Source organism: Halichondria panicea, chromosome 11 (assembly GCF_963675165.1).
Source record: "Halichondria panicea chromosome 11, odHalPani1.1, whole genome shotgun sequence".
NCBI lineage: Eukaryota > Metazoa > Porifera > Demospongiae > Suberitida > Halichondriidae > Halichondria > Halichondria panicea.
In genome coordinates, this window is record NC_087387.1 from 808,802 (window position 1) to 832,500 (window position 23,699).

The following is a 23,699-nucleotide window of genomic DNA, read 5'->3' on the forward strand; positions in this document are numbered from 1 at the left end:
GAATCCAGGTTGATTAAAATCCGAGGCAAATCAATGTGGCTGCAGTAGCCAGCCCCACCCTCTTGTTATGTAGAGAGAACCAGCCCCACCCTTTTATTATGCAAAGAGAACCAGCCCCACCCTTTTATTCAACTTTGTACGACCTTTGTCACAACAGTACAGTTAGCTAGCTAGCTAATATATACTAGCTGGAAGGGTAGTTCGTACGAACCCAACGAACTACCTCTGGATCCGCCCCTGAGGTGCAAGCATGGCCCAACAACCCACAGGCTCGAGCTCAGAGCCCCAGGATCCGGAGTTTGAACACACAACGGCTTTACTCAGGGAGTATGTATTTGGAAGAGCCAAAGTAGACAATGACCTCAACTCTCAAGAGTTTAAAACCTTCATGGAGGCCCGTCAGATACAGAGTGACGGTGTACCTCAGACGAGAGTCTCACCATCACCGGCCTTTATAGGAAAGATTTTGGGTGGAATGGGTGAGATTCTATTGCATGTATCCCCATTGCATTCGGTAAAGTGTTAATTTACTTTCATTGCAGCAAAACCTAGCTACCATGTACCGGTCAGATTTTTCTGAGTAAGTGGGCATAGTAAAATGACCACTAATTTCATTTGCGCAAACATTGGACTGATAGGAAGCTACAGGCTTACTCTAGAAACACCCACGAATGTACAACACCTCAGAATTAGCCCTTTGTGCTTACTCACAGCTAAACCGCTTCTGACACAATCTGAACCACCTCCAAAGGTGGGTAATCCGGATTAGAACCCGTAAACGTGTAAACGGGGCTATAGACCAGCCACTTATTATGCCTCGGTGCGCATGCGCAAGCGAGGTATAGATCTACGGTAGTACAGTGTGTTTGTATGTGTGTGTGTCTGTGTAGACTGCTACAGCTGCTCAAGGATGAATCAAGTGCAAGTAAGAGTTTCTATAGGCTTCTAGTCATGTTTTCTTGGATTTTAATTTGTAGATTTGCAAAATAATTCTTCGTTCTCGAGTTATGCCTAGTTAATTTTGCTTACTTGGAATGCCATTGCAGCCTTTTCAGAAAAGCATGTAGCCAAACTTGTTTACCGAATGTTGCTACTCTACTTAGTAGTTATAGCTCTGCACTAGAACGCTAGCTATTGGTAGCTGCAAGAGTGAGAAGAGAGCTGCAAGGCAAGAATTTCACATTAGCTGTTTTCGTGTATGCTAACTACATTTTTGTTTCAATTACATCACATTCTGTTGTGATAATGAGCTATTAACCCTACCACAGGAGGTGATATTGATGCTCGGTACCAGAAGACCATACAGACGCTAGCACAGTGGTCAGGGCCACCTGAACAAGCCTTAAAAACATTTAAGGAAGTCGCTAAAACAACATTTTCGGATGGACATGGAGGAGGTGTGTGGATACAAACTATTTAGTCCTCTTAAAACATTACCTTCAGCGAAAAATAATACAGACATAGTTCCTCGGGTACATAACCAAACACCTTTCAATTGTGTGTGGGTATACAGTCATACACTATTATCTCTCTTCCTCTCTAGTTAAAATCACCCCCGGGCGAATAGTAGTAATGTTGAATTACTGTTACCACCTCTGCAAGACTTACACATCGCAGAATGTGGCAGCTGCCAGTCTCATCTCGTTTATCACCATAGTTGCAACGTGGCTCTGTAAGTCCTTCCTTGAGGCAAAAGTTTTTGATTGGCTTTGGAAGCAAGGAGGATGGGTAGGTCATGTTACATGCACAGTTATGTTCCTTAGCTGTAGGTCACACTGACTGAGATTACACCAGTCCTGCATGTGCTTATTGATTTCTCTACCCCTGCAGAGTAAACTGGTGGCTATTTCTGGAAAGAACATGTTACTCTTCATCGGACTTGGCTCATTAGCTATATGGGCGCTCGCTTATTTCACAGGAAACTAACTTATTTGTACTTCATGTATATACTGTGACGTGTGTGCTATCCCCTTACTTTAATGATTATTACATGTATTGTTGTGGAACATAATTTTTTTACTGAAAGTGATGTGTTGTTCTTGCATGTTAAGTTGCATGGGTAGTAGACAAGAAATACAGCTATAATGAAAAATTGTATTGGGACCGGCAGGCACCTCTATAGCTAGCTACAATGGGTGTACGTGTAATAAGAAGCTTCATGTGGAAATAACCATCTGTATAGATATGGTTAAGGTAGCAGCTCGACGGACGTCTTAATTCTAAATATAAGCAAGCACGTATACTTTCCTTGTAGGTGTGTACTATACGTATAAGTGAATCACCTAAGTTTACAAGTTGTAAGACAATTAATTATTAGGATACCAGAAGGAAATACGTAAGGCTAAAAGCATATATTATACAAAAATCAACAAAGAGTTTGTTTGCCTATAGAGTCTCACTCTAATCTCATAGTTCATCTTTCTTACTCTTGAGCTGCTTCTTAATAAAGGAGGCCATTGTCTTCGTATCTCTCTCACCCTCGTACAGGACCACCTCATTGCCAGTACCTACGAAGAAAATAGTTGGGAATCCAGTATACTCGAAATCAGGCGGAGCATCGTTTGCAGTTGCATCAAATTTGGCAATCACAACATCTTTATTCTTCTTAAACTTCTTGCCCAGGTCCTTGTATTCAGGCTCCAGTTTCTTGCAGTGACCACACCATGGGGCGTAGAACTCAATGAGAACGTGTTTGGAGGAGTCTAGTACGATATCTTGGAACGTGGAGCCCACCACAGTCACCACCGGACCTTTGTCCTTCTTGGGTTTAGGTTGGGAGCGTATGAACGGCTTCAACTCTCCAGCTAAGTAATCCTGTAACGGCGAGTGGGGGGATATTATAAGTGGACGCACAAGATAATATCAACATCAACCCACATGTGATAGTTGTGACACAGCCATGAGTGCCACATGGGATAATTACGCTCAGTAGGTCATAATTATTACAAAGTTCTGTAAATCAAGGTTGGTTTTTTTAACGTAAGCACAGCAATCAGCTACCGGTACTGTTGCTTCACCTCAATAAAGTCGTTGAAATCCTCTTCCTCATTCTTCAAATATTTCTCTTTGGGCCCCGCCCACATGACCATGGAAACATCGTCTCCCCTGTCTGCGATACCCATCTCTGCCAGCTCTTTTTCGTACTCCTTCTCGTTGCTCATAGCAACCGTCAGCTGTGGGTACTGCCGAGCTACCGTGAGCAGACGATCACGCCAAAACTGGAAATCTGCAAATGAGGAAGAGTGTGAGATTACTTGTAAATCTTACATAGTGTACCCTCTATATTCCCGATTCTTTCAGTCGCCATAACTTGAATTCCATGGATTCAATTTCAATGATTTTCTGAAAGCTTAGAATGAGACGTTTCAAATGGTACCATCAATGTTCATTTTTAGAATTTGCCAATTTCCATGGTCCAAGGCCGAAAAATGACAAATTATGGCCCCAACCAAACTTTGGATTATAATAAATAATTTGAAAGGTTTCGCTTTCAGAAAATCATAAAAGTTTGACTTTGGATCAATGATATTAAAGTTATGGCTGCTGAAAGATGCTCAACTCATGTACATGTGCATGTAGGTACTTTCAACCTTAGAGTATGACTATATCAACCGACCTTTCACTCCATCTTTTGATGTGTCAATTTCCAGATAAGCGACCAGGATAGGGTAGTCGGAGTACCAAGCTATGGTGGGTTTGGTCCTAATGGCCACCAGCGGTCGGGCTGCCTTAAGCACTGACGGGAAGTCAGCCTCTGTGAGGTCAATCGGGATCAGCCACGGCTCATCTTTGGAACGGTAACTGTGTGGGTGTGTGTGATTAGTGTGTGTGTGGGGGAGGGAGGATGATTAGTGTGTGTGTGTGGGTGTGTATGATTAGTGTATGTGTGGGGGGAGGGGGAGGATGATTAGTGTGTATATGTGTGTGTGTGTGGGGGGGTTATGGTCAATTTGGGATTAAACACCTTAATGAGAAATTGTCCGAATAACTTACCCATCACATGTACACAACACTTTTACACAGTCAATTATAACTAACAAACTCACAAGTATGGTATTATTATTCCTGCTGTCCCTAGTTCCAAACCAACATCAGAACAGAGAGCCTCAGAAGATGAATGCTTGAAGATCAGAAATGACTCCCTCCCAGAATTAGCCAACTCATAGTAGCTCTCCACCATCTCCTCGGCACACAGTAACACTACCGGAGGATTGTCCGCTTTAAGAATACTTGTTAGTTCCTTCGTTGAGGTTATCTCAGCACTGGGAGGTTTGCTCTGCTCAAGCATGTACTTCACAATTCCTACAAAGACAGCAAAATATGGAAATGATAAAAATTGACATATCTAAGAAATGCGAATCTTTAAAAGCAATCTCCAAAGAAGAAGCCACTATACATGTACATGTTAAAGTTAACCTACAGTAGTGCAGTGGCATGACTCACACTACATGTGGTAAGTGGGGTTAGATCATGGACATGGTTATAGTGTCCCTCAGCCCTCGAGCATTGGGACACTATAACACATAAAGCCTCATGATATACAACCGTAAGATAAACTGTGCACATTGCATGCAGCCACTACTGTACAGCCCATTACTACCATTTCCTGTACCTTGTCTCTCTCTGGGTCCCCCATACGGATACTTCACTCCCTCTCTAAACATGAACAGCATTGGGTATCCCTCCACTTCGAACTGCTTAGCTAGCTCAGGCTCAGCTGTAGCATCCACCTTGGCAAGCGGTATATCACTGGATTGAAGATCCGCAGCCGCCTTTTTATATTCTGGTTCGAGACGTTTGCAGTGTCCACACCAGGGGGCATAAAACTCCACCAAGATTAGGGGGGAATTGTCAATAGTCTCGGTAAAGTTGTCAGTTGTTAGGACCAGTACGGGCTCAGGGGGTGGGGCCCAGTCGGCACGGTTCTCATTTTGCATGTACTGCACTATGCCTGTAAAGGGTGGAAGGAAACTACATCAGGAGTACAGCATTAAAAGGGTATTAAATGATCATACTTAAGAGTTTGGAAAATCTGATTTTTACTGTAAAATAACTTCCTACCTGTAGCTGAGCGAGGTCCTTCGTAGTCATAGGCAACCCCGTCATGAAACACTTTAAGAGTAGGATAGCCGCTCACTCCGAACCTACTGCCCAGACTAGAGTGAGCAGTGGCGTCCACCTTGGCCAGGGGAATGTTGATACCTGCTAACACTTCAGCAGCTCTCTCGTACTCCGGAGCAAGGCTCTTACAGTGACCACACCTACACAGGAAATGAATATTACACTGAGGGATCACATACACGTAATATTAATATACATAATATTGGGAGTACATAATTATGCAGATGCCACATATGTAAATGCAGCATGCACGTGCATATAAATTATATTGTAGCTTTTATGCAAATTCACACCTCTACCGTACTGTACGACTATACTATACTATAGCTAGCTATGTGATTTCATCCGCTAACTAGTATAACGTATGGAACTGAATGACTTATATAACGCCTTCACCAGGGTGCATAGAACTCCACCAGAATGAGAGGGTGGCTTTCGATGGTGGAGTCAAAATCATCTTCTCCAAGCTCAATCACAAACTCAGTGCTCTCCTCGACCTCATCAGCTGCAACCTCCTCTTCTGTGGATACCTCCTCACAGAGGGAGGCTGTTAGCATCAGGGAGAAGAGCCACAGAGCTGGAATCAGTCGAGATATCCCCATTGACTTGCTTTCTGTTGGTTGGCCTTTGCTGCAAAAATGTCTGTAAAATTATGGTAAAGATCGTCAGCATGCTTTAAATTCACGTAATTAGAGCCGCCAACAATGAAAAATTGGAAAACATGCCCAATCAACAAAAACGTAAGTAAACGTAGAATTAGACAGTAAACAGAGAAAGACAACTTCAGTGATTGATTGAGCTGAGAAGCAGAACAGGAGCTATACAGAAGCCATGGCTCAACAGAGGGTAGTATCTATACACTCGGATCCCAAGGAGAAGGTGGAGATGCACGAAACAGAGGCCGTCTTCTATGAGTATGTGTTTGGTAGAGCCAGGGAGGACAATGCACTTAATTCTGAAGAGTGTAGCACCTTCGAGGAGGCCCATCAGATACAGACCACCAGTGTTGTACGTGAGACTGGGTCCTCACCAGCTGCCATCGTGGGCAGGAGACTGGCAGAACTTGGTGAGATATTTTAATATGTTATCTCATAGCTAGTGTACACAGTCTGTTCTGTACTGGCTTTCCTTAAATTTTTGGAGATTTCGAAATCCAAGGTGTCCAAATCTTTGATTCCATAGTTGCTGAGATAGAGTTTTTTGACTTTTGTCTAATTCGCCTTGATGCATGTCAGCAAGTTGTTGACATGTATACAGTACAATAGTGTTTCCTGTCTGGATGCTTTCAGGCTAGCAAGTACGTGTGTGCCTTGTATAGTACATATGTCTTATGTTGTACTACACATCTGCTATCGATGATATTCACAAAATGATGAATTATTCTCCCCCCCCCCACACACATGCACACACACACAGGAGACCAGATCGATGCTCAGTACCAGGAGGACATGCAGGAGATAGTTCAGCTGGCTGGATCACCTGACTCAGCCTTTGCAATGTTCCATGATGTTGTTAAGCACTTGTTTGAGTGGGACGAGCAAGGAGGAGGTGTGGTGTGTGTGTGTGTGTGTGTGTGTGTGTGTGTGTGTGTGTGTGTGTGGTGTGTGTGTGTGTCTGTGTGTGTGGGTGGGGTGGAAGGTGTGTGTATGGTGTTTGTGAGTATGTGTGTGGTGGGAGGTGTGTGTGAGATGGGGAGGTGTGTGAGTGTGTGTGTGTGTGTGTGTGCGTGCGTGCGTGCGTGCGTGCGAAGACGGTACACTGGTTCAAACAATTTTGTTATCTTCATGAGATGTGTGTGTGGGGTGTGCCTTTGTGGGGGCTATAGTAACCGTATCAGTACTAACTCTTCCTCTCCAGCTCAAATCAACCTCGGGAGAATAGCCGCTCTACTGGGTTATTGTTACAACCTGTGCAAGACCTTCATATCACAGAATGTAGCAGCTGGCAGTCTTGTATCATTTATTGCCATGGTTGCAACGTGGCTCTTCAAGTTTCTCATTAAAGCCAAATTCTACGACTGGCTTGAGAAGCAAGGAGGTTGGGTAGGTACTGTACACAGTAGAAATTGAACATTAATTTGTACTATTACCGGGACGCTTGAATAGTGGATGCACACTGCCGTATAGCGCGAAATTTTCGAGGAGCTTAATTTTTGCTGTTTTCGTGGGTTAGCAATCCTACACGAAAATTGTGCAAAGATTTTAAAGGCATCGCTTCTGGTAAGCAGTCAAAACTGCCGAAATTTATTGAACGAAATGCTTTTAGAGGCCATTCCATGAAATTTAAGTGCCTCAAAAATTTCACGTTATACGGTATATCATACAATTTTTGAGGCACTTAAATTTCATGGAATGAGAGATACACGTATATATCTCCTATTCCTTCTCCTTATTCAATATCACTGAGCCGTATTACTACGGGTGAAAACCTTTGCAAAAGAGCAAAATTTGACCCTTTGCGATCTAACTATTGCGTTTTGGCAAGGATCGTGTGTATTTACTAGTAGTAGTTTTGCGAATTGATCAACCCTCACAAAGTTTGCATAAATCATGTTTGATGCTCGCATAACATTCTAGTAATACGGTATATACACGTACATGTGTTTATTGGTGCTTATCCGTTCCCTCCCCCCTCTGCAGAGTCAGCTGGTAGCTGCTGCTATTCCCGATCCCTTTGGTGGTGGAAAGAACGTGTTCCTAGTTATCGGACTTGCCTCTTTAGCTTTATGGGCATTCTCCTATTTTAGAGGAAACTAAATGTCTGTAGGTCATGTATATAATTATTAATAATTACGCTTTCTGCTGTAGGATATTTGAAATCCTCACTTCCAAACAAGTTTGTTTTTACACTCATTCTATTATTATTATTGTGATCCATTATATTATTATTTACATGAAAGTGCTATTGCTGTTGTGAACTTGCAATGTTGTTGGCAAAGGGCAGGAAACTAAGTAAGTAATTGTAACCAATGAATGTCGTTATACACCCACTTTTAATTATGGTGCGGTAGATTTAGGACTACAAGAAAGTAAAATACCTTCTGACTGATTTCTGTAGCCATTTTAATTAGGTGAGTTAATGGCATGGTACGCGTATATCTTACTAGTCTAGCTCTATATAAAACCAGTGGATATTATGCAAGGTTCTTTTGCTAGCCACCAGGCTGAATGCATTTTATACTGTACTGTGTGTAGTGAGTAGATACTATATTTTTATATAACAATGTTCCATGTACTGTGTGTACTAGCTGTACACAGTATTATAATTATGAATACATCTGTTCAGGGGAGATGGCTGATTTCGATGACATTGAACTATCTGGTCTCACGGCCGCTCAGCTAGAGGAGCTGTCAGAGCTTATAGACCCTGATGTAAGCACGTCATGGTTACGCTATATATGTGTACCAGTGTTAGTTGTGCCTCCCGTAGAATCGTACGTTCTCAGAGCAAGAGCAATACACACACACAACCACAAGTTGTCATATGTCCTGATGACATTGCTCAGTCCAAATATATGACATAAGTATGTCATTGACAGCTGGATACCAACTATAGACGTCTTGCCAACCTCTAATTAGGTCCAATTAATGGCTCTATTATCTTAAATACGTGCAAACGTTGCCAATGGTCCCCTCATTTCATCACTGTGTGTACACAGTACCTATCCCCCTATAGAACGAGATGCTCCCAGCTGCGGACCGTATGCCTGTCCACACTAAGAAGAAGGCCACAGGTCCATTCGACAGAAGTCACCTTCTAGACCACCTCAAGACCCAGGCAACCAACTCTACTATTGGGGAGGACTATGTTCCCTTCACTAAGAAGCAGACACAGGTGCATGGCCAGGTCCTCTCTATAGGGGCTGTTAGTACATTACTGGGGGCTAGTACTAGTCTGTACTGCTCAGTGGTTGTCATGCTAGTACATGTACAAGAAACTTAATACAACTGTACACTGTAGGCTTCTAGTTTTGTGTTACACAAGCTTTGTACTATTATAGGCTGTTATAATGCCAAGCTTTGAGCTTATAGTTGAGTGTACAAAACATGAGTTAGTCTTTGTGTTTGGTCATCTCCTTGGCTACCTAGCTAAGAGTATTGCCCTAGGCCAGGAGTGTAATTAACCTTTTCTTTGATTCACTAGCTGTTATGGTGCCGTTAGAAGTTTTTCTAACAAAAGAGTGAGTGCATATATTCATTTTACTTTGATAACAATATACATGTACCCTCTGTTGGTAATGGCATCGACCAGTATAACCCTCCCCCCACACGCACACACACTCACCCCCCTCCCCCCACACGCACACACACACACACTCACCCCACACGCACACACACACACACACAAACTCACGAGCCCCTCCCCCCCCACACACACACACACACACACACACACACACTCACCCCCTCCCCCACACGCACACGCACACACACACAGAGTAAGCCTGTGGAGAAGAGACCTGCTAAAGTGAAGAAGAAGACAGAATTTGATGACATGCTGGAAGTGTTAGACCCTGATGATCTGGCCGAGCTGGCAGGTGGGAGTTAAATTATCATTATAAACATTTTCAGTGTTTTAATAGGCACACTTCCGTCTGTAGCATACATGTAAGTACGTATTCATAGTACAATGCATATTTACCTCCTACTGTACATCCCACACACGCACACACCACCCCCTCACGCACACACACACACACACACACCACCCCCTCACACACACATACACACACACACCTCCACACCCACACACATGTAGCCGAGCTTGGTATCCACGGTCTGGTGGATCAGGCCATGAGCAGAGGAGACGAGCAGCCGATAGCAGCTGTCCAGTGTGGTCTAAGCAAACCAGGCAGTGGCTACAGCTACCAATCATCTCGTGAGTGCATGCTACAGCTATATCTGCTGTACAATATTTTGCGAGCATCAAACATTTGCGATTTTGCAGATTTTTGAGCACTTTGCAAGAATAGAATCGCAAATACCAGCTATAGTACTTACATGACATCACGATCCTTGCCAAAACGCAAAAATTAGATATCAAAGCCTGCTGATTTGGCTCATTCGCAAAGGTTTTATTCTAGTAATACGTTTAGTCTCGTTCCCAGGCCAATCAGTTCTTTAATGTAATGAAAGACGGGCCGAGAACGAGGCTAGTTGCAGTAGTAGTGTCAGCTGTGTACAGGAAAGCTTGTTGATCTAGACGGCTGTCTGTTTCCCCCCACCACCCCTCATTAATCTGTTTCCTTGAACAAGTTATGTGTAGGCAGAGGAGAGTTTGTACAATCACATGTACTATACATCAGCCATGTTTTCGCATAATTTCGTATATAGCCCCACATGATATTTGATACACCATGTTTGTTCCATGCTATGCTGTTGTCATTGCTCTGTAATTGGAGTATAAACAAAGGGGAGGATTGAGTCAGTGTATATAAGCTTATAGGTGCGTATCATTCATTCATTCAAGTATCAGCTGGTTTTAGTCTTGCAACAGATTAGTACTTAGTTATACGTACAAACGTACTTGGTGCTAATTGCAGTAAATAAGTAGTATCTAAGATAGCCAGCTATAGTTCACACCAAGCCTTTAGTATAGCTAGCTATAAGTCAGAAATGTCGAGAAAACGTGTGAGCTCTGGTAGCGGTCAACCAATCAAGTTGCCTGGAATGATTTCTAAAAGTGCGTGTACAGTCTGTATGTGCATGCATGAGACTGCTAACCCTGTGTGCCTGTGTGTGTGGGTGTGTGGGTGTGGGTGGGTGTGGGTGTGGGTGTGGGTGGGTGTGTGTGTGTGTGCTTGCGTGTGTGTGTGTGTGTGTGTGTGTGGGTGGGTGTGCCTGTGTGTGTGTGTGTGTGTGTGTGGGTAGGTGTGCCTGTGTGTGTGTGTGTGTGTGTGTGTGTGTGTGTGTGTGTGTGTGTGTGTGTGCTTACGTGTGTGTGTGTGTGTGCCTGTGTGTTTATAAGATTCTTAATCGTAGAATCTTTTTATTTGTCCAAAGCTGTAGCTGGAATGAGCTGCAGTGATGGCTAATATAATTATATAAGCTCATCACTTTTATTCCCTGTCAGCCATTTAAGTAACTATTTCTCTCATTCTCTGCAGCTCAGCAACACTTTGAGGATCTCAGTGAAGAAGTGGATGTAGAGGATGCTATTACACGATTGACGGTGAGTCTTGTACGTATGGGGGGCACTGTAAGGACACATCCACACACCCCACACACATCCTCACACACACACACACACACACCCTCACATCCTCACACACACCCACATCCTCACACCCTCACACACACACACACAGAGGAACGACCGTGGACTTACTGAGCTCAACCTGAATAACCACACCAAGCTGGACTCTGACCTCATTGAGGAGCTCATTGTAGCGCTCACAGATAACATTCATTTGGAGAGACTGCAAATGGCAAATATTCGATTCTCCGAAGACCACGCATTCGTAAGTTTAAAGTTTAAGCTGTCTTTCTATCCTGTAGCTATAGTAATGGCCTCATTGTTTTTATAATAATACTTAAGTATTTGTATTATTGTTATGTATGTTTAGCTGCTGTTTATCGGTGTGCCATTTTGTACAGACCCTAGCGGAGGTTCTGAAGGTCAACAGCACTCTGATGATACTTAATCTGGAATCAAATAGAATCACACGGAAAGGCATCAAGGTACGTAACATTGTGGGAGTGTGGGAAAGTGGGAGAGGGGTGTGGGTGTGTGTGGGCGTTGTGGTTGGTCGTTCATTGCTACTTTTGTAGGACTTATTTGTGTAGTTTGTAACCGTAATTAATTTAATGAAATGTTTATTTTTCCAGGCCATTTTCAAAGCTCTCTCTGAGAACACTGAGACGGGTCTGAAAGAATTGAGACTAACCAATCAGGTGAGCAGATTGTACGAGTATGAGTATATAGACAGGGGGTCTTTTATCTGATTACCCCCCACCCCTCCAGTATTTTTCAGGGGGCGCAGGGGCAGAGGGAGAGATTGCTCGCTACCTGGACAAGAACAGGGCACTCACTAAGCTCGGCTACAACTTCACAGTGGCCTCGTTTAGAACAAAGGTGGACGCCTTCATCATGAGGAACATTGACTATGGTGGGTGTGGCATGTAATCAATGGTTCGAGGACTCTTACAGATGCTATAACTTGAATTCCGTGTATCCAATTTCAACGATTTTATGATTTTCTTAAAGCTTGAAAAGAGACCTTTCAAATGGCACCATCAATGTTTATATTTGAGAGATGACAGAATTTGCCGATTTCGGCCAAATACCATGGATTATAGCCCATGGTCCAAGGCCAAAAATTGGCAAATTATGGTCCCATAAAAATTTTGGATTTCAACACATCATTTGAAACGTCTCTTTCTAAGCTTTCAGAAAATCAAAAAATTGTTGAAATTGGATCAACTATACTGAAGTTATGTCTGTTGAAAGACGTTTATTAGGATTTTCTAAAGGCTGTAATAATTGGGTTTGGCATTTCATAAAATATGTGTTATGCCCATTCCTCTCCCCACCCCCTGCAGCTCGGAAGAAGCGAGCCAGTGGCAATTAACGTCTGAAATCCCCTGAAGCTATAATTATGTTCCCAATCATGCATTACGAGAACCCTAGTTTTTATCCACTTTATTTACTCTATTTAAATCGAACTTCATTTTGTATTGTCTTCATTTCGAACTGAATACATGTAGCTGCACTTTGTTTAATTAGATGCACGTCTCAAAAAAAGTTCAATTATTGAGAGAAAAATGATTTTAATAATTAATAATTATTATTAAATACTATAATTAACAAAAATAAAATTAATGTTACACAACTTTGTTACTATCAGCAAACATATCTAATGGCTCTTCCTTAGTAGTTAGTTCACTTGATTGAGTTTCAGTCTGATCACATGACTTGGTATGGTCGTCACATGACATGGAGACCTGGTTAGCGGGTGGTTCAACAACACACTGCTCACCTATACAGAGAAATAATAAATTTAGCACAACTTTTTGTATCACACAATTAATTCGTGGCCTACATAATTATCTCGTAATTATACGCAATTAACAAAAATTAGTGGGAAAAGGACAGTGAAGATTAATTACAGATGTTCGTCAATATTAGATATTAGATTTATAATGTCTTAAAATGTACGGTGTCCGTACACTTAGCTACCCCCCTCACCTAGTTGAGTTAACGAGTGCTTAATAAACTGTCCATCCCAGCCGCAGCTGAGGAGTGTGTGGTCTAAGTTATCCCAGGATGCCCCTCGTACAAAGTCCCGATGGTCCTGACACACCATCATAGAGTTGTCTTCAGAGAGAACCTTCACAGCTACTGTACAGTCATCAGATACACTAGCCAATAGGCTCGAGCTATAGAGGTCATGTGACAGTATTATATACAGCGGAAAATCCATAGCATACCATGTTCAATATTACACAATCCAATAGCTACGCTTAAATGCATTGATTAGCCAGGTCCTGAAATAAAGCGGTTTTTGTTAAACGTACTTACTTCCAGGGTGCGAAGGTCAATCTCTGCACAGATCGTATGTGGGGTGAGTAGATAGCAAAGGGAACGGGATCCCCCCTCACATCGTACACTTCCACACAGCCAGACTCAGAGCCTGTGGAGTGGGCGGAGGGTACAGGTTGTGACAACTCCACACACCAAATGGAGATTGAACTACTGTAATTTTCATGCGTAAAAAATTCGTTATTTTCGTGGGCAAGCTGCTCACCGGACGCATGCAATGCAGTGGCAATGAAGTCAAACAACATTTTTATCTCACGAAAATTACCCACTATACAGTATAGCAATAGCAAAGAAATGCAGTACATCTTACAATGTATAGCTACATGAATTAACGCACCCAGTGCTATGTTGTCGTTCTCCCAAGTTGAGCTGGTATAAACCACACTCCTGGAGGCTGAGCAGAACCAAATTATCATTAATGATTAATTTTGAGCAGAACAAAATTATTATTTTCATTAAAAAGTTGCCATTTTCTGACTTGCTCACCTGATAATTTGCTGGCTGGTTTCGGCTGTCGGGTATCCCATAGCAACGTCACAGAATCCTGGAGTAGAGATATACCAGTTTTTACATGCTCTCCTACTAATTGATAGCCTAGCTGACCCATTTCGAAAACACTATTGCCTTTCAGAAATGGAAAATCTCGGCCCGAATGCAATCACTGATCAAAGCACACCAAAATTTATAATTATTGTAAAAAACTATAAAAAGTTACTAAATGCATTTTTTACATTTGAAATTAAACGTACTTAACTTAAACAATGAACAATGGTAGACAGAGTGTGTCAAAACAAGACCGTCAGGGTTTGAACATAAATATTTCTAGCCATAGGAGCACAATACGTTCATGAGGTGTACTGACCTGGCCAGTGGATAGGAAACAGGCAGAGGAGGTTGTATGTGCACTCACAGAGAGCGTCTGCCCATAGTGACCTGGGCGCCGGGGGGGGGGGGTTACATTATCTATTTTAGAACGTGGTTTGATCTTCACCTCTGTAAGATTTGACCATCTTTGTTGCTTCAACGTCCCACACGATGACTCTGTAGTGAAGCGATAATTAAAATCTTATGGAAATTACTTACCCTGAAAAGTTTCGCATGAGAATGCATAAATTCACAATAGTAGATAATTATAATTACAATTCCACATACTTTCCATCACCTCCACCGCTAACGAGGAGCTGTTCCTCTGCCAGCTGTCTCACGACTAGTACCATATCATCATGACAACCAAGAGCGGCAATGGCCGACAGAGTGTGTCCCGGCCCCTCACACCTCCACACCTCCAGCTCACCAGAGTCACATGCAAGCACCAAGTCCTTCTGGTTTGCTAACCTAATGTTGACAGAGATATTGTTTACATTTGTATAGTGGTTTCAAGGGCTAATATTTTTCGTGGATTTCACCAAGCCGCGAAAATACCTATATTTACAAGGCTGCAAAAAAACTGCTATTCTCGAAAATATTATACGCGAAATTCACAAAAATGGGCAATCTGCAAAAAACTAGACCCTCTAAAATTACCCGCTATAATTATGGTAGATAGCTATTTTGCTTTTTAAAATACATGTAAAAAAATTGAAGCTCTTCATCACAGTTTCTATGTGCACTCTCACCATAGTACGTCTGATATTCCTGTGGTTGTCCTGGTAACTATCATATCAAGATTGCAGCTGCTGAGGTAGTCGTTGTAGTCTGAAAATACCCACACAGCCCCAGCCCATTCCCGTCCCGTGAGGGAGGAGCTCACCAAAGCTACACCACCCCCTGTCATGTGTGTGTGTGTGTATGTGTGTGAGGGAGGAGCTCACCAGAGCCACACTTCCTCCTGTGTATGTGCGTGTGTGTGTCCTATATATAGTGCATGTGTGGGTGGGTGTTTCTGTTCATGTGTGTGTGTGTGAGCTCATCAAAGCAACACCACCTCCTGTGCATGCAACAAGAGGACGTATCACAGCAAACTGACAATTTAGAAATCGTTATTGCAATGCACTTCTTCGTACTTGTAGAATCTACCATCATACAGCCCCCTAGCCCTGGACCCCACCACTCCAGTTTTGCATGTGGTTCAATATTATTGTCTAAGTATCATGAACCATGCAGCTTGACTCACCTTCTCTGTGGGATAATGCTTCAAAATGTCTCTTTGCCATTCCTGCAGCAGATTTTTGCAAGTCCACGTGGGTAAGTCAAGTGGGTGGACCTCAGCACGTGAGCTTTTTGTGCCCTTTGGTGAATATTTGCTCTTTGTCCTTTGTACTTTGTGCATGTGGTGGGCTTTAATTGGAACACCACATGGCCAGTGCTCTTCAAATAGAAATGCTGCAATAAGCATGCAAGCTTCAAGATTCCTCCTTAGATCAATCTCTCGCTGTAGACTGCAGCCCAGCATTGCCCACCAAGTCAGTACACCCGCTGCTGTACCTCTGTTCCCTTGGAGCGCTCGTTACAGTGCCCCCTCTTGGTAAATCCATGCAGTATATAGACACACACGATAAATAAATAAAACACATGACATGAATGACCTTAATGACCTTACCTCTCTAGTGGTCCCCATCGCTTACCATGGACTAATAGACACCTCTCAAGCAATGCAGGTATGTATGTATGGAGTTAGTTTCATACACACGATAAAATTCTAATCATTCGACCATCAATCCACCATAGTTATAATTATTGTATTTGCTTGATGCATTTACTGTTTGCTCTTTATGGGTAGAACTGCTCGATCAAGTTAACACTGATTTAGAGGCTGTACAGGACCAAAACAAGAGATTCTGTGTCGTTCATATCAGTAAGCGTTATCACTCAAGGACGTGTATAATTATGTTTTTTGCTGCTGTTTTCATACCCTAATCTTGTTATTTCATTGGCTGCAGGTGGTCGTCAGTTCAAGGTGACCTCCAACGATCTCATCGTGGTAAACCAAATACCGGCAGACGTGGGGGCAGAAATTTTCCTGGAAAAGGTACTACTATGAATAATTATGATGACTACATTCATTGCTTTGATGTATATCATTGACGATAATTATACGTCTCATGTACAGATTCTGTTGGCTGGTTCAGATAATTTCACTCTCGTGGGGACGCCCCTACTCAGGTGAGGACTAGCGAACTAGAGACTAGATAATGACGTATTGTCTTTGAGGTAGGACCAGATTTTGTGTGCATGTGTGTGCAGTGAGGATGTGATACGTGTGTGTGTGTGTGTGTTGTGTGTGCAGTGAGGACGTGGTACGTGTGTGTGTTGTGTGTGTGCAGTGAGGACGTGGTGCGTGTGTGTGTGTGTGCAGTGAGGATGTGGTATGTGTGTGCAGTGAGGACGTGGTACGTGTGTGTGTTGTGTGTGTGCAGTGAGGACGTGTGTGTGTGTGTGTTGTGTGTGCAGTGAGGACGTGGTACGTGTGAGGGCGACAGTGGTGGAGCACAACAAAACAGCCAAAGTCATCGTCTTTAAAAAGAAGAGGAGAAAAAACTATAAGAGAACCAAAGGTTACACAAGAGTCATGATTAATGCTAGTTGCTATTATAGTAATTTATTTTATGCTAGCTGTGTTAATATACGTGCATTCAGTTTGTTAACGGTCCTCTCTCCTCCATGTGCAGGTCACAGACAACCCATCTCTGTGCTAAGAATCAACTCCATATTATTGAACACTGTGCAGTAGCTCTAATCATAGTGACGATCTATCTATATAGTTTGTAGAATCATGTTTACTTTCATTAATAATTATTGTGTTCTGAATATTGTTTTCTCATGCATCAATTAACTGTTGATAAAAGTTGTTATTATCAGACCTTTTAAGATTGAATGAAGCCAATATTACAGTACAAGGGAGAATTGATAACTGCAGCATGTGTCGTTTCAGAAAAAAATTATCTGTTAATTCCATATAAAATGGTATGAGATACTGAAAAATCTATACATTGCTTTGTAAGTGCTTATTGTCCGAGTGTCCCCCATCTTGTCGAGATCTATTGTCATGGTGACCGTGGATTTTCTTGATTGCTTTTCCAAAGTACGTGTCGAGACCCAGCCCCAGGAACACCAAGACCACACCCACCCACTGTCGGCCGAGGAGGGGGTGGGAGAAGATTATCACAGAGCCGAGAATGGTGAAAAATTTACGAGTCGTTGTGAAAATAGAGCATGTGAGTGGACCAAAGTGCATCACTGTCAGGAAGATGAAGTTCTGTGTGTGTGGGCGTGTGTGTGGGTGTGTGTGTGTGTGTGGGGGGGGGGCATAAATAACAGACATATTTACTTAAAAGATGCCATATGTTCCTGTAAGCTATACGTACAATGCAGAGCGGCTATGTATACATGCACAGCTACATGTATAAATCCCAAGTAAAGTTTTGAGCAATTAAAGTTACCTATCAAAACAGGCCCATTTCGGAAAATTCCTAAGCTAAGGCTACATGTATATATTTCCTTCAAAAATGGGAGGCCTGAAAGTAATTGTTGATCTAAGCACATCATACGATTAGAGCTACAAAATGTACCCATTACTTGTCATGTGACCGTGCTCACCTGGCCAATTGCACTAGTTGCTCCAAACAGTAGCATCCTGTAGATGACGTAAGGATGTCGTTGTATGAATGCCACGGCCTCAGCTCCCTCCCCTGACAGGAACATGGCCACACCCAGATACATGGCTGCGTACACATTAACAGCGTACATCATGTGATGAGCCTTCACGTTATGTTTGGTTGTTAGTTTGTCTTGAAACACTCCAGTCAGGCCGTCGAATGTCAAGGAGACTATCTGCGAGGACAATCAGATAGTACAAGTAACAGTCTTGAAAGAACTTGACACAAATAGAATACAAGCAAAGAAGAAGCTAAAACTCGAACCACTAGAGCATAAGCTCAGGCAACATTAATATGCCTTGGGAAATATGCAAACACATTACAATTACGATGGTTGTAACATTACAGTGTGTGGGTGAACAGTACTTGTGGTAAAGAAAAGGGAGAGAGTTAATTGGGCGAGGGGGGGGGGGTAGTGGGGAAGAAGTAGACACTCAATGGAGTTCTCACCAGAAGAAACTCTCCAATGCCCAGGATGTTGAAGAGCTTGGTCTGGTCTTCTGTCTGACTCCGCCCACCTTTGTCCTTGTACAGGAAGAGAGCCACACCCACCACAATGAGCAGAACAATGAGGTACTTGATGACAGGGTATCTACGGTGACCCAGGGTTACACCCATGATCAGAATGGGAATCGGTTTCGCACATTTACCTAATACCTGAATGAGAGAATGGGAATATGATAAGAACTTAAATCCCAAGTTGGCAACTAGAGTTACAGAGAATCAAAGTTAGCTATCAAAACAGGCCCATTTCGGAAATGCAACAGAAACTTGTCAATCAAAGCATATCATAAGCAATGAATAAGAGCGTTACAAAAAACATATTATACAGGAGCTGAGCATGGATGGACTGCAGACGTGGCGGTGTTTCTGTGAGCTTTAGACTAAGTTGTCTTATCTAGAGGCCAGCTTGAAAGCCTAGATTATTAAAAGTTAAATTATGGGAAAATTAGTAAGAGGTACGCATCATTTCAGGGGGGCGGTTAGTGTACGCATCATTTCAGGGGGGCGGTTAGTGTACGCATCATTTCAGGGGGGCGGTTAGTGTACGCATCATTTCAGGGGGGCGGTTAGTATACGCATCATTTCAGGGGGGCGGTTAGTATACGCATCATTTCAGGGGGGCGGTTAGTATCGTTACACGTACCTGAGTGGGGTAAGGTATAAAGGAGAGGGAGCTGTTACTGGCCACCATTGCTCCCACATATGTGAAGGCCAGCATACTGAACAGTCGATAGGGGGTCAGCGAAACCTCGATTCCACGAACTACACTGACTGTGTGTACGTGTGTGTGTACGTGTGTGTGTACGTGTGTGTGTACGTGTATGGGGTGGGGGGTGAAATGTGTGTGTGTGTGTGTGTGTGTGTGTGTGTGTGTGTGTGTGTGTGTGTGTGTATGTGTAGGGGGTGGGGGGTGAAATGTAAAATATTATTGAGATTACCTGTCTTTGCGAAGAGAGCATTGATGACACATTGTATACCAACCAGAAACATGAAGTACTGGAACTTCTCGTCTCCATATTTCTCTTTAGTGCTACAACGATAAACAATACCGAATAAAACATGTCATGTAATTGTATGTACATCTTTCAACAGCCATAACTTGAGTATCATTAATCCAAATTCAAAGATTTTCTGATTTTCTGAAAGCTTAGAAAGAGACCTTTCAAATTATGTGCTTAAATCCAAAATTTAGATGGGACCATAATTTGTCCATTTTCGGCCTTGGACCATGGGCTATAATCCATGGTATTTGGCCAAAATTGGGAAATTCTGTCATCTCTTAAATATGAACATTGATGGTACCATTTGAAAGGTCTCTTTCTAAGCTTTCAGAAAATAATAAAATCGTTGAAATTGGACCTACGGAATTCAAGTTATGGCGACTGAAAGAGTCCTCAAACCGTGATTACACACAGTACACATACCATGATCAGCGGTACGCGTATACGGTACACTTACATTTTCTCTTGTAAAAGTCCATAAATAAAGTAGGAGATAAAGATGCCTAGAAAGCAAGAGATCATCAAAATAGTGTTCCCACCATCTTGGGCCTGAGTGCTTTTTTCCTCTCTAGTTCTCGAGGTGTGGGTATCCACCTCTTGGCCTGACAGAGCTGCTTTCTGCATATCTTCCATTCTACGGGAACGATGTCCGGTTCTCTCAGTGTGTCTAGAGCGCACCATGCTCAGGAGACCATACAATAGGCACTGATGGTACGGTAGCCAAGGTGGGTGACTGTGTTGGCTGGAAGTCAAGAGTGTTGTATGTGTAGTCTTTGTGGACACTTTACGTTTACCACCACCAGTTAGGTAAAGATCGTCAACCACGTGGTTGGTCTCTAGAGGCCCGCCCCCTTCTCAAGTGCACACTCATTTGTTTACCAGTAGTACATGTACGTATACGGTATAGTGCAGTGTTTTGATTAATAGCTCTACATTGCTATACTATATTGTACTAGACCAACACAGCTGCTATATAGATCTATTTGTGTATTGCTGAACAAACGGTGGAAACTTCCCAACAAAAGGAGTGGACTGGAGCACCTCAGCAATTGTGCAGCAACCCAGGCCTCTGCAATAATATCTGATCATTGTACAACACCACAGTGACACTGTAGTACTAAACCAGGTATGTGTGATATAAGCTCTATGTGTATGTATTTAATAACAGCACAGAGCCTGGTAGATGGCTTTCTTATTAGCAAACCATTGCTAGGTAGCTACATGCACAAAAAGGGGGTGGATCTCTTGACATTGCATACTACTGTGATCTAGCCAGTAAACAAGGTTTTTGAGTAGCTTATCACCTACCTAATAACCTCTAAGCATGTGTCACAGCTTTTAGCACTTGCCCTAGCTTACAAGCTGCAAATTACTGTCCAATTATTACCAAACCATAATATCAATCCTCATGCATCTCTGCAGCTCCTACATATAGCCCTAACTTACAAGCTGCAAAGCCGGATTGTTTCTAAAATAACGTTAGGTTGCCAACTAGACTTGGTAAAAAGTTCAGTGGTTTTAATTCGTTCAGATTCAACGAATTACCGTTAATTATGATCGAACTATAATAATTATAAATCCCTTGCATCTCTGTAGCTCCTATAACGTGTGATGGCTGACTCTGGGCTACACTCTGGTACCACACAACTTGTCAGAGTGTTTATACCTGACTGCAAAACACAAGTGAGTGTGGACTACCTACCATAAGTACACAACCTTCTCACCTATTTTTAAACCTCAAGTGTGTAGAATAGTAGAGCCTACACTGTAGCCTAGTGGTTGATTTTCGGTTCTCTTCAATAAATTCACTGGGGTGCATGGTTGCGGTCTGAGTTTGTGGAGATTAACTAATTATTACTGATGCAGAAATGTCTGGTGCTAAACATGGCTGGCACAGTCTGGGCTGCAAAGCAAGTGATCCTGGATAAAGTTTACAAGGTAGGCGCCTATAATTATTATTGGTCTTCTTGGTTGGTGTCATTAATCATGCACTAATTACAGGAGCTCCCTCGTGATGCCCTCAATTACAGTCTCTACTTGCCCCCCAGTGGGACCGGGAAATGCGGCAAGTTTATGGATGACTTTCTGCCTATCTCTGACTATGCCCTCCAAGGAAACCTGCCGAAGGTTGAGGTATATTGAATTTGATACACTTCTCAGCTAGTAGGTGGTGCATATGTGTATATAGACCACACATTGTGTACAGGAGTGTACTCCTGATACCAGACACACAATGTGTCTTGTACTAGCAAGCAGCTAAACACAAAACTCTATTGGCAAATTCTCGGTCACATTGAAATGTACTCTTCATTAGCTGCATGTGGACTTCCTTATAGCAGCATGTATCAGTCCTTAAGAGGTGGTTTCCACATGTGAACAGAAGTCCCAGTAGATTATGAAAATTCATGAGCCATCAACATGTGCTGCTGACTCTCCCCCCTATGAATATCGTAGCTTATAGTAGCAAGTGAGGTCAGCTGTAAGTGTACGTACGTGTCTTGTTTACAGATGCGGTACAAAAGCAGAGACTACACAAAGCAAGTCACTCTCACAGAAAAAAGTATTGCAAAAATCAACAGCAAGGTAACGAACGCTATAATATGACTGTCTAATTAACTGTCTAATTTCTGTGTTTTCTACACTGCCAAAAAAGGCTTGTTTACATTACAAAATTACAGATTCTGAACTCTAATTATTCACTGCATTATTGCCCCCCCCCCCCCCTCCTTCTCTCAGACCAATCAGCGCAAGTTGGTGGAATACTTGATGGCCTCCTCCTACAAGAAAATCGACAAGCTCCTTGACTCTGGACTGGACCCTAACTTTCTCACTGAGGACGGAAGTAAGTTAATTGTTACTCTAACACTTCCAATAAACTAACTCATTGACTTTTTCTGGAGCTAAGATTGTGTACTATAGTGTAACTTGCCCTGTTTTTTCCAATATCTCTACTATCCTCCTCCACTGTCTCTCTTTCTTCTTCACTGTTTGTAATTATGCTGTACTGTCAATAATTATAGACAACATTCTTGTAGTAGTATGAATGTACTGTATGTCACATGTCTCTCTCTTGGTCATATGCAGACACGCCACTGGGTATTGCTTGTGGGCGTGGTCGCAGTGTCCAGTGTATCCAGTCTCTGTTGTCTGGTGGGGCTCACATTGACTTCAGAGGGAAGGATGGGCTCACTCCAATGCACAGGGCAGCCATTGGAGGGAACGCTCTCGCCATCAACGTAAATAATTATTATTATTCAAGTACAGGAGAATATGTACTTTATGTTGTACAATGTATAGAGTAACTCTTGTTGTACCATTTAGCTTGTCCAAGTATATACAGCATTTCCACTGTTAACAACTCCCTCTCTCCCCCCTCACGTACATAATATTCAAGCTTGTACTCTTTACAGTGCTTACTTGTATATACAACTGTTTACCAACCCCCCTCTCTCTCTCTCTCAGAGCTTGCTGTCTTACGGAGCCTCCCCTAATTACAAAGACCTGAAGGGACTCACCCCCGTCTACCACACAGCCATTATGGGGGATGACATGGGTTCCTGTATCACGCTGCTACGGAACAGGGCGGAGCTTGGCATCAAGGACCAAGGGGGGTGGTCCGAGCTACATCATGTGAGAGCCTCTCGTATATATTGATGTTCGATAGAGCTACATAGATTGATGTGCTGCAAAAAAGTTAAAATTTTAACGCATTATTATATTTTTTCCCACTCCTCCCTCGTAGACGAGTAAGTATGGTCATGTGAAACATGCAGAGCTGTTCATTCGTTACGGGGCTGACATCAATGACCAGAACCTTGTGGGCAACACCCCCCTTCACGTAGCAGCCTCTCACGGGCAGGTCTGTTTGCATAATTATCTGTCTGATAATTTGCATTATTATTATGCTTGCTATAATCATAGTATGTATGTAACTATG

General features: G+C 42.7%; 8 protein-coding genes across 8 annotated transcripts in view; 5 read left to right on the top strand and 3 right to left on the bottom strand.

The window, feature by feature from the left end:
• The first annotated feature begins 106 nt into the window (after positions 1 to 106).
• LOC135343519 (uncharacterized) lies at positions 107 to 2,025 on the top strand. Its single transcript, XM_064540482.1, has 4 exons — positions 107 to 479; positions 1,269 to 1,397; positions 1,544 to 1,728; positions 1,831 to 2,025. Exons 1-4 carry the CDS (start codon positions 251 to 253, stop codon positions 1,924 to 1,926), a joined length of 639 nt encoding a protein of 212 aa, XP_064396552.1. The 5' UTR covers positions 107 to 250; the 3' UTR covers positions 1,927 to 2,025.
• A 257-nt stretch (positions 2,026 to 2,282) lies between these two features.
• LOC135343509 (protein disulfide-isomerase A4-like) lies at positions 2,283 to 5,798 on the bottom strand. The gene is made up of 7 exons (XM_064540470.1): positions 5,518 to 5,798; positions 5,062 to 5,261; positions 4,613 to 4,951; positions 4,047 to 4,302; positions 3,617 to 3,801; positions 3,018 to 3,226; positions 2,283 to 2,814 (listed from the first exon to the last, which is right to left on the bottom strand). Exons 1-7 carry the CDS (start codon positions 5,721 to 5,723, stop codon positions 2,407 to 2,409), a joined length of 1,803 nt encoding a protein of 600 aa, XP_064396540.1. The 5' UTR covers positions 5,724 to 5,798; the 3' UTR covers positions 2,283 to 2,406.
• Positions 5,799 to 5,828: 30 nt separating this feature from the next.
• On the top strand, positions 5,829 to 8,045 carry LOC135343517 (bcl-2 homologous antagonist/killer-like). The gene is made up of 4 exons (XM_064540480.1): positions 5,829 to 6,187; positions 6,538 to 6,669; positions 6,979 to 7,163; positions 7,761 to 8,045. Exons 1-4 carry the CDS (start codon positions 5,953 to 5,955, stop codon positions 7,875 to 7,877), a joined length of 669 nt encoding a protein of 222 aa, XP_064396550.1. The 5' UTR covers positions 5,829 to 5,952; the 3' UTR covers positions 7,878 to 8,045.
• Positions 8,046 to 8,074: 29 nt separating this feature from the next.
• On the top strand, positions 8,075 to 12,885 carry LOC135343514 (tropomodulin-2-like). Its single transcript, XM_064540477.1, has 11 exons — positions 8,075 to 8,191; positions 8,407 to 8,492; positions 8,797 to 8,955; positions 9,559 to 9,658; positions 9,880 to 9,999; positions 11,228 to 11,292; positions 11,429 to 11,581; positions 11,718 to 11,801; positions 11,949 to 12,014; positions 12,085 to 12,229; positions 12,663 to 12,885. The coding sequence occupies exons 2-11, from the start codon at positions 8,412 to 8,414 to the stop codon at positions 12,689 to 12,691; spliced, it is 1,002 nt and encodes a 333-aa protein (XP_064396547.1). The 5' UTR covers positions 8,075 to 8,191; positions 8,407 to 8,411; the 3' UTR covers positions 12,692 to 12,885.
• Positions 12,886 to 15,915, bottom strand: LOC135343513 (methylosome protein WDR77-like). The gene is made up of 10 exons (XM_064540475.1): positions 15,776 to 15,915; positions 15,279 to 15,429; positions 14,815 to 14,997; positions 14,654 to 14,703; positions 14,525 to 14,595; positions 14,149 to 14,206; positions 14,000 to 14,056; positions 13,642 to 13,753; positions 13,309 to 13,499; positions 12,886 to 13,099 (listed from the first exon to the last, which is right to left on the bottom strand). Exons 1-10 carry the CDS (start codon positions 15,813 to 15,815, stop codon positions 12,945 to 12,947), a joined length of 1,068 nt encoding a protein of 355 aa, XP_064396545.1. The 5' UTR covers positions 15,816 to 15,915; the 3' UTR covers positions 12,886 to 12,944.
• Positions 15,916 to 15,943: 28 nt separating this feature from the next.
• Positions 15,944 to 17,461, top strand: LOC135343520 (large ribosomal subunit protein bL21-like). Its single transcript, XM_064540483.1, has 7 exons — positions 15,944 to 16,126; positions 16,210 to 16,259; positions 16,382 to 16,456; positions 16,542 to 16,630; positions 16,712 to 16,764; positions 17,053 to 17,156; positions 17,271 to 17,461. Exons 1-7 carry the CDS (start codon positions 15,996 to 15,998, stop codon positions 17,330 to 17,332), a joined length of 564 nt encoding a protein of 187 aa, XP_064396553.1. The 5' UTR covers positions 15,944 to 15,995; the 3' UTR covers positions 17,333 to 17,461.
• Positions 17,462 to 17,524: 63 nt separating this feature from the next.
• Positions 17,525 to 20,579, bottom strand: LOC135343512 (solute carrier family 35 member B1-like). The gene is made up of 6 exons (XM_064540474.1): positions 20,220 to 20,579; positions 19,700 to 19,791; positions 19,405 to 19,532; positions 18,708 to 18,914; positions 18,199 to 18,432; positions 17,525 to 17,857 (listed from the first exon to the last, which is right to left on the bottom strand). Exons 1-6 carry the CDS (start codon positions 20,441 to 20,443, stop codon positions 17,585 to 17,587), a joined length of 1,158 nt encoding a protein of 385 aa, XP_064396544.1. The 5' UTR covers positions 20,444 to 20,579; the 3' UTR covers positions 17,525 to 17,584.
• A 40-nt stretch (positions 20,580 to 20,619) lies between these two features.
• Positions 20,620 to 23,699, top strand: part of LOC135343507 (SH3 and multiple ankyrin repeat domains protein 3-like) — an 8,918-nt gene continuing 5,838 nt past the window's right edge. The window contains exons 1-9 of the mRNA XM_064540466.1: positions 20,620 to 20,888; positions 21,359 to 21,445; positions 21,629 to 21,700; positions 21,764 to 21,895; positions 22,271 to 22,345; positions 22,499 to 22,604; positions 22,847 to 22,998; positions 23,225 to 23,392; positions 23,505 to 23,621. Of these exons, the coding sequence (XP_064396536.1) occupies positions 21,374 to 21,445; positions 21,629 to 21,700; positions 21,764 to 21,895; positions 22,271 to 22,345; positions 22,499 to 22,604; positions 22,847 to 22,998; positions 23,225 to 23,392; positions 23,505 to 23,621 (894 nt within the window). The 5' untranslated portion in view covers positions 20,620 to 20,888; positions 21,359 to 21,373. The remainder of the gene's footprint in view (positions 20,889 to 21,358; positions 21,446 to 21,628; positions 21,701 to 21,763; positions 21,896 to 22,270; positions 22,346 to 22,498; positions 22,605 to 22,846; positions 22,999 to 23,224; positions 23,393 to 23,504; positions 23,622 to 23,699) is intronic.

What these genes read in the sequence shown, in the direction of transcription:
- LOC135343520 (XM_064540483.1), top strand. Translation starts at nt 15,996, where the DNA reads ATGCAAGCTTCAAGATTCCTCCTTAGATCAATCTCTCGCTGTAGACTG. An exon ending in ACACCTCTCAAGCAATGCAG is followed by an intron (nt 16,260 to 16,381) that starts GTATGTATGTAT and finishes CTTTATGGGTAG; the next exon opens with AACTGCTCGATCAAGTTAAC. An exon ending in ATTCTGTGTCGTTCATATCA is followed by an intron (nt 16,457 to 16,541) that starts GTAAGCGTTATC and finishes CATTGGCTGCAG; the next exon opens with GTGGTCGTCAGTTCAAGGTG.
- LOC135343519 (XM_064540482.1), top strand. Translation starts at nt 251, where the DNA reads ATGGCCCAACAACCCACAGGCTCGAGCTCAGAGCCCCAGGATCCGGAG. An exon ending in AAAGATTTTGGGTGGAATGG is followed by an intron (nt 480 to 1,268) that starts GTGAGATTCTAT and finishes ACCCTACCACAG; the next exon opens with GAGGTGATATTGATGCTCGG. An exon ending in TTTGGAAGCAAGGAGGATGG is followed by an intron (nt 1,729 to 1,830) that starts GTAGGTCATGTT and finishes CTACCCCTGCAG; the next exon opens with AGTAAACTGGTGGCTATTTC.
- LOC135343509 (XM_064540470.1), bottom strand. Translation starts at nt 5,723, where the DNA reads ATGGGGATATCTCGACTGATTCCAGCTCTGTGGCTCTTCTCCCTGATG. An exon ending in AGGACCTCGCTCAGCTACAG is followed by an intron (nt 4,952 to 5,061) that starts GTAGGAAGTTAT and finishes CACCCTTTACAG; the next exon opens with GCATAGTGCAGTACATGCAA. An exon ending in ATTTCAACGACTTTATTGAG is followed by an intron (nt 2,815 to 3,017) that starts GTGAAGCAACAG and finishes TCGCCGTTACAG; the next exon opens with GATTACTTAGCTGGAGAGTT.
- LOC135343512 (XM_064540474.1), bottom strand. Translation starts at nt 20,443, where the DNA reads ATGGTGCGCTCTAGACACACTGAGAGAACCGGACATCGTTCCCGTAGA. An exon ending in TGCTCTCTTCGCAAAGACAG is followed by an intron (nt 19,533 to 19,699) that starts GTAATCTCAATA and finishes ACGTACACACAG; the next exon opens with TCAGTGTAGTTCGTGGAATC. An exon ending in TTATACCTTACCCCACTCAG is followed by an intron (nt 18,915 to 19,404) that starts GTACGTGTAACG and finishes TCTCTCATTCAG; the next exon opens with GTATTAGGTAAATGTGCGAA.
- LOC135343517 (XM_064540480.1), top strand. Translation starts at nt 5,953, where the DNA reads ATGGCTCAACAGAGGGTAGTATCTATACACTCGGATCCCAAGGAGAAG. An exon ending in CAGGAGACTGGCAGAACTTG is followed by an intron (nt 6,188 to 6,537) that starts GTGAGATATTTT and finishes ACACACACACAG; the next exon opens with GAGACCAGATCGATGCTCAG. An exon ending in TTGAGAAGCAAGGAGGTTGG is followed by an intron (nt 7,164 to 7,760) that starts GTAGGTACTGTA and finishes CCCCCTCTGCAG; the next exon opens with AGTCAGCTGGTAGCTGCTGC.
- LOC135343513 (XM_064540475.1), bottom strand. Translation starts at nt 15,815, where the DNA reads ATGGCAAAGAGACATTTTGAAGCATTATCCCACAGAGAAG. An exon ending in TTGACCTTCGCACCCTGGAA is followed by an intron (nt 13,500 to 13,641) that starts GTAAGTACGTTT and finishes TGACCTCTATAG; the next exon opens with CTCGAGCCTATTGGCTAGTG. An exon ending in GCACTCGTTAACTCAACTAG is followed by an intron (nt 13,100 to 13,308) that starts GTGAGGGGGGTA and finishes TTCTCTGTATAG; the next exon opens with GTGAGCAGTGTGTTGTTGAA.
- LOC135343514 (XM_064540477.1), top strand. Translation starts at nt 8,412, where the DNA reads ATGGCTGATTTCGATGACATTGAACTATCTGGTCTCACGGCCGCTCAG. An exon ending in TGATCTGGCCGAGCTGGCAG is followed by an intron (nt 9,659 to 9,879) that starts GTGGGAGTTAAA and finishes ACACACATGTAG; the next exon opens with CCGAGCTTGGTATCCACGGT. An exon ending in CATGAGGAACATTGACTATG is followed by an intron (nt 12,230 to 12,662) that starts GTGGGTGTGGCA and finishes CACCCCCTGCAG; the next exon opens with CTCGGAAGAAGCGAGCCAGT.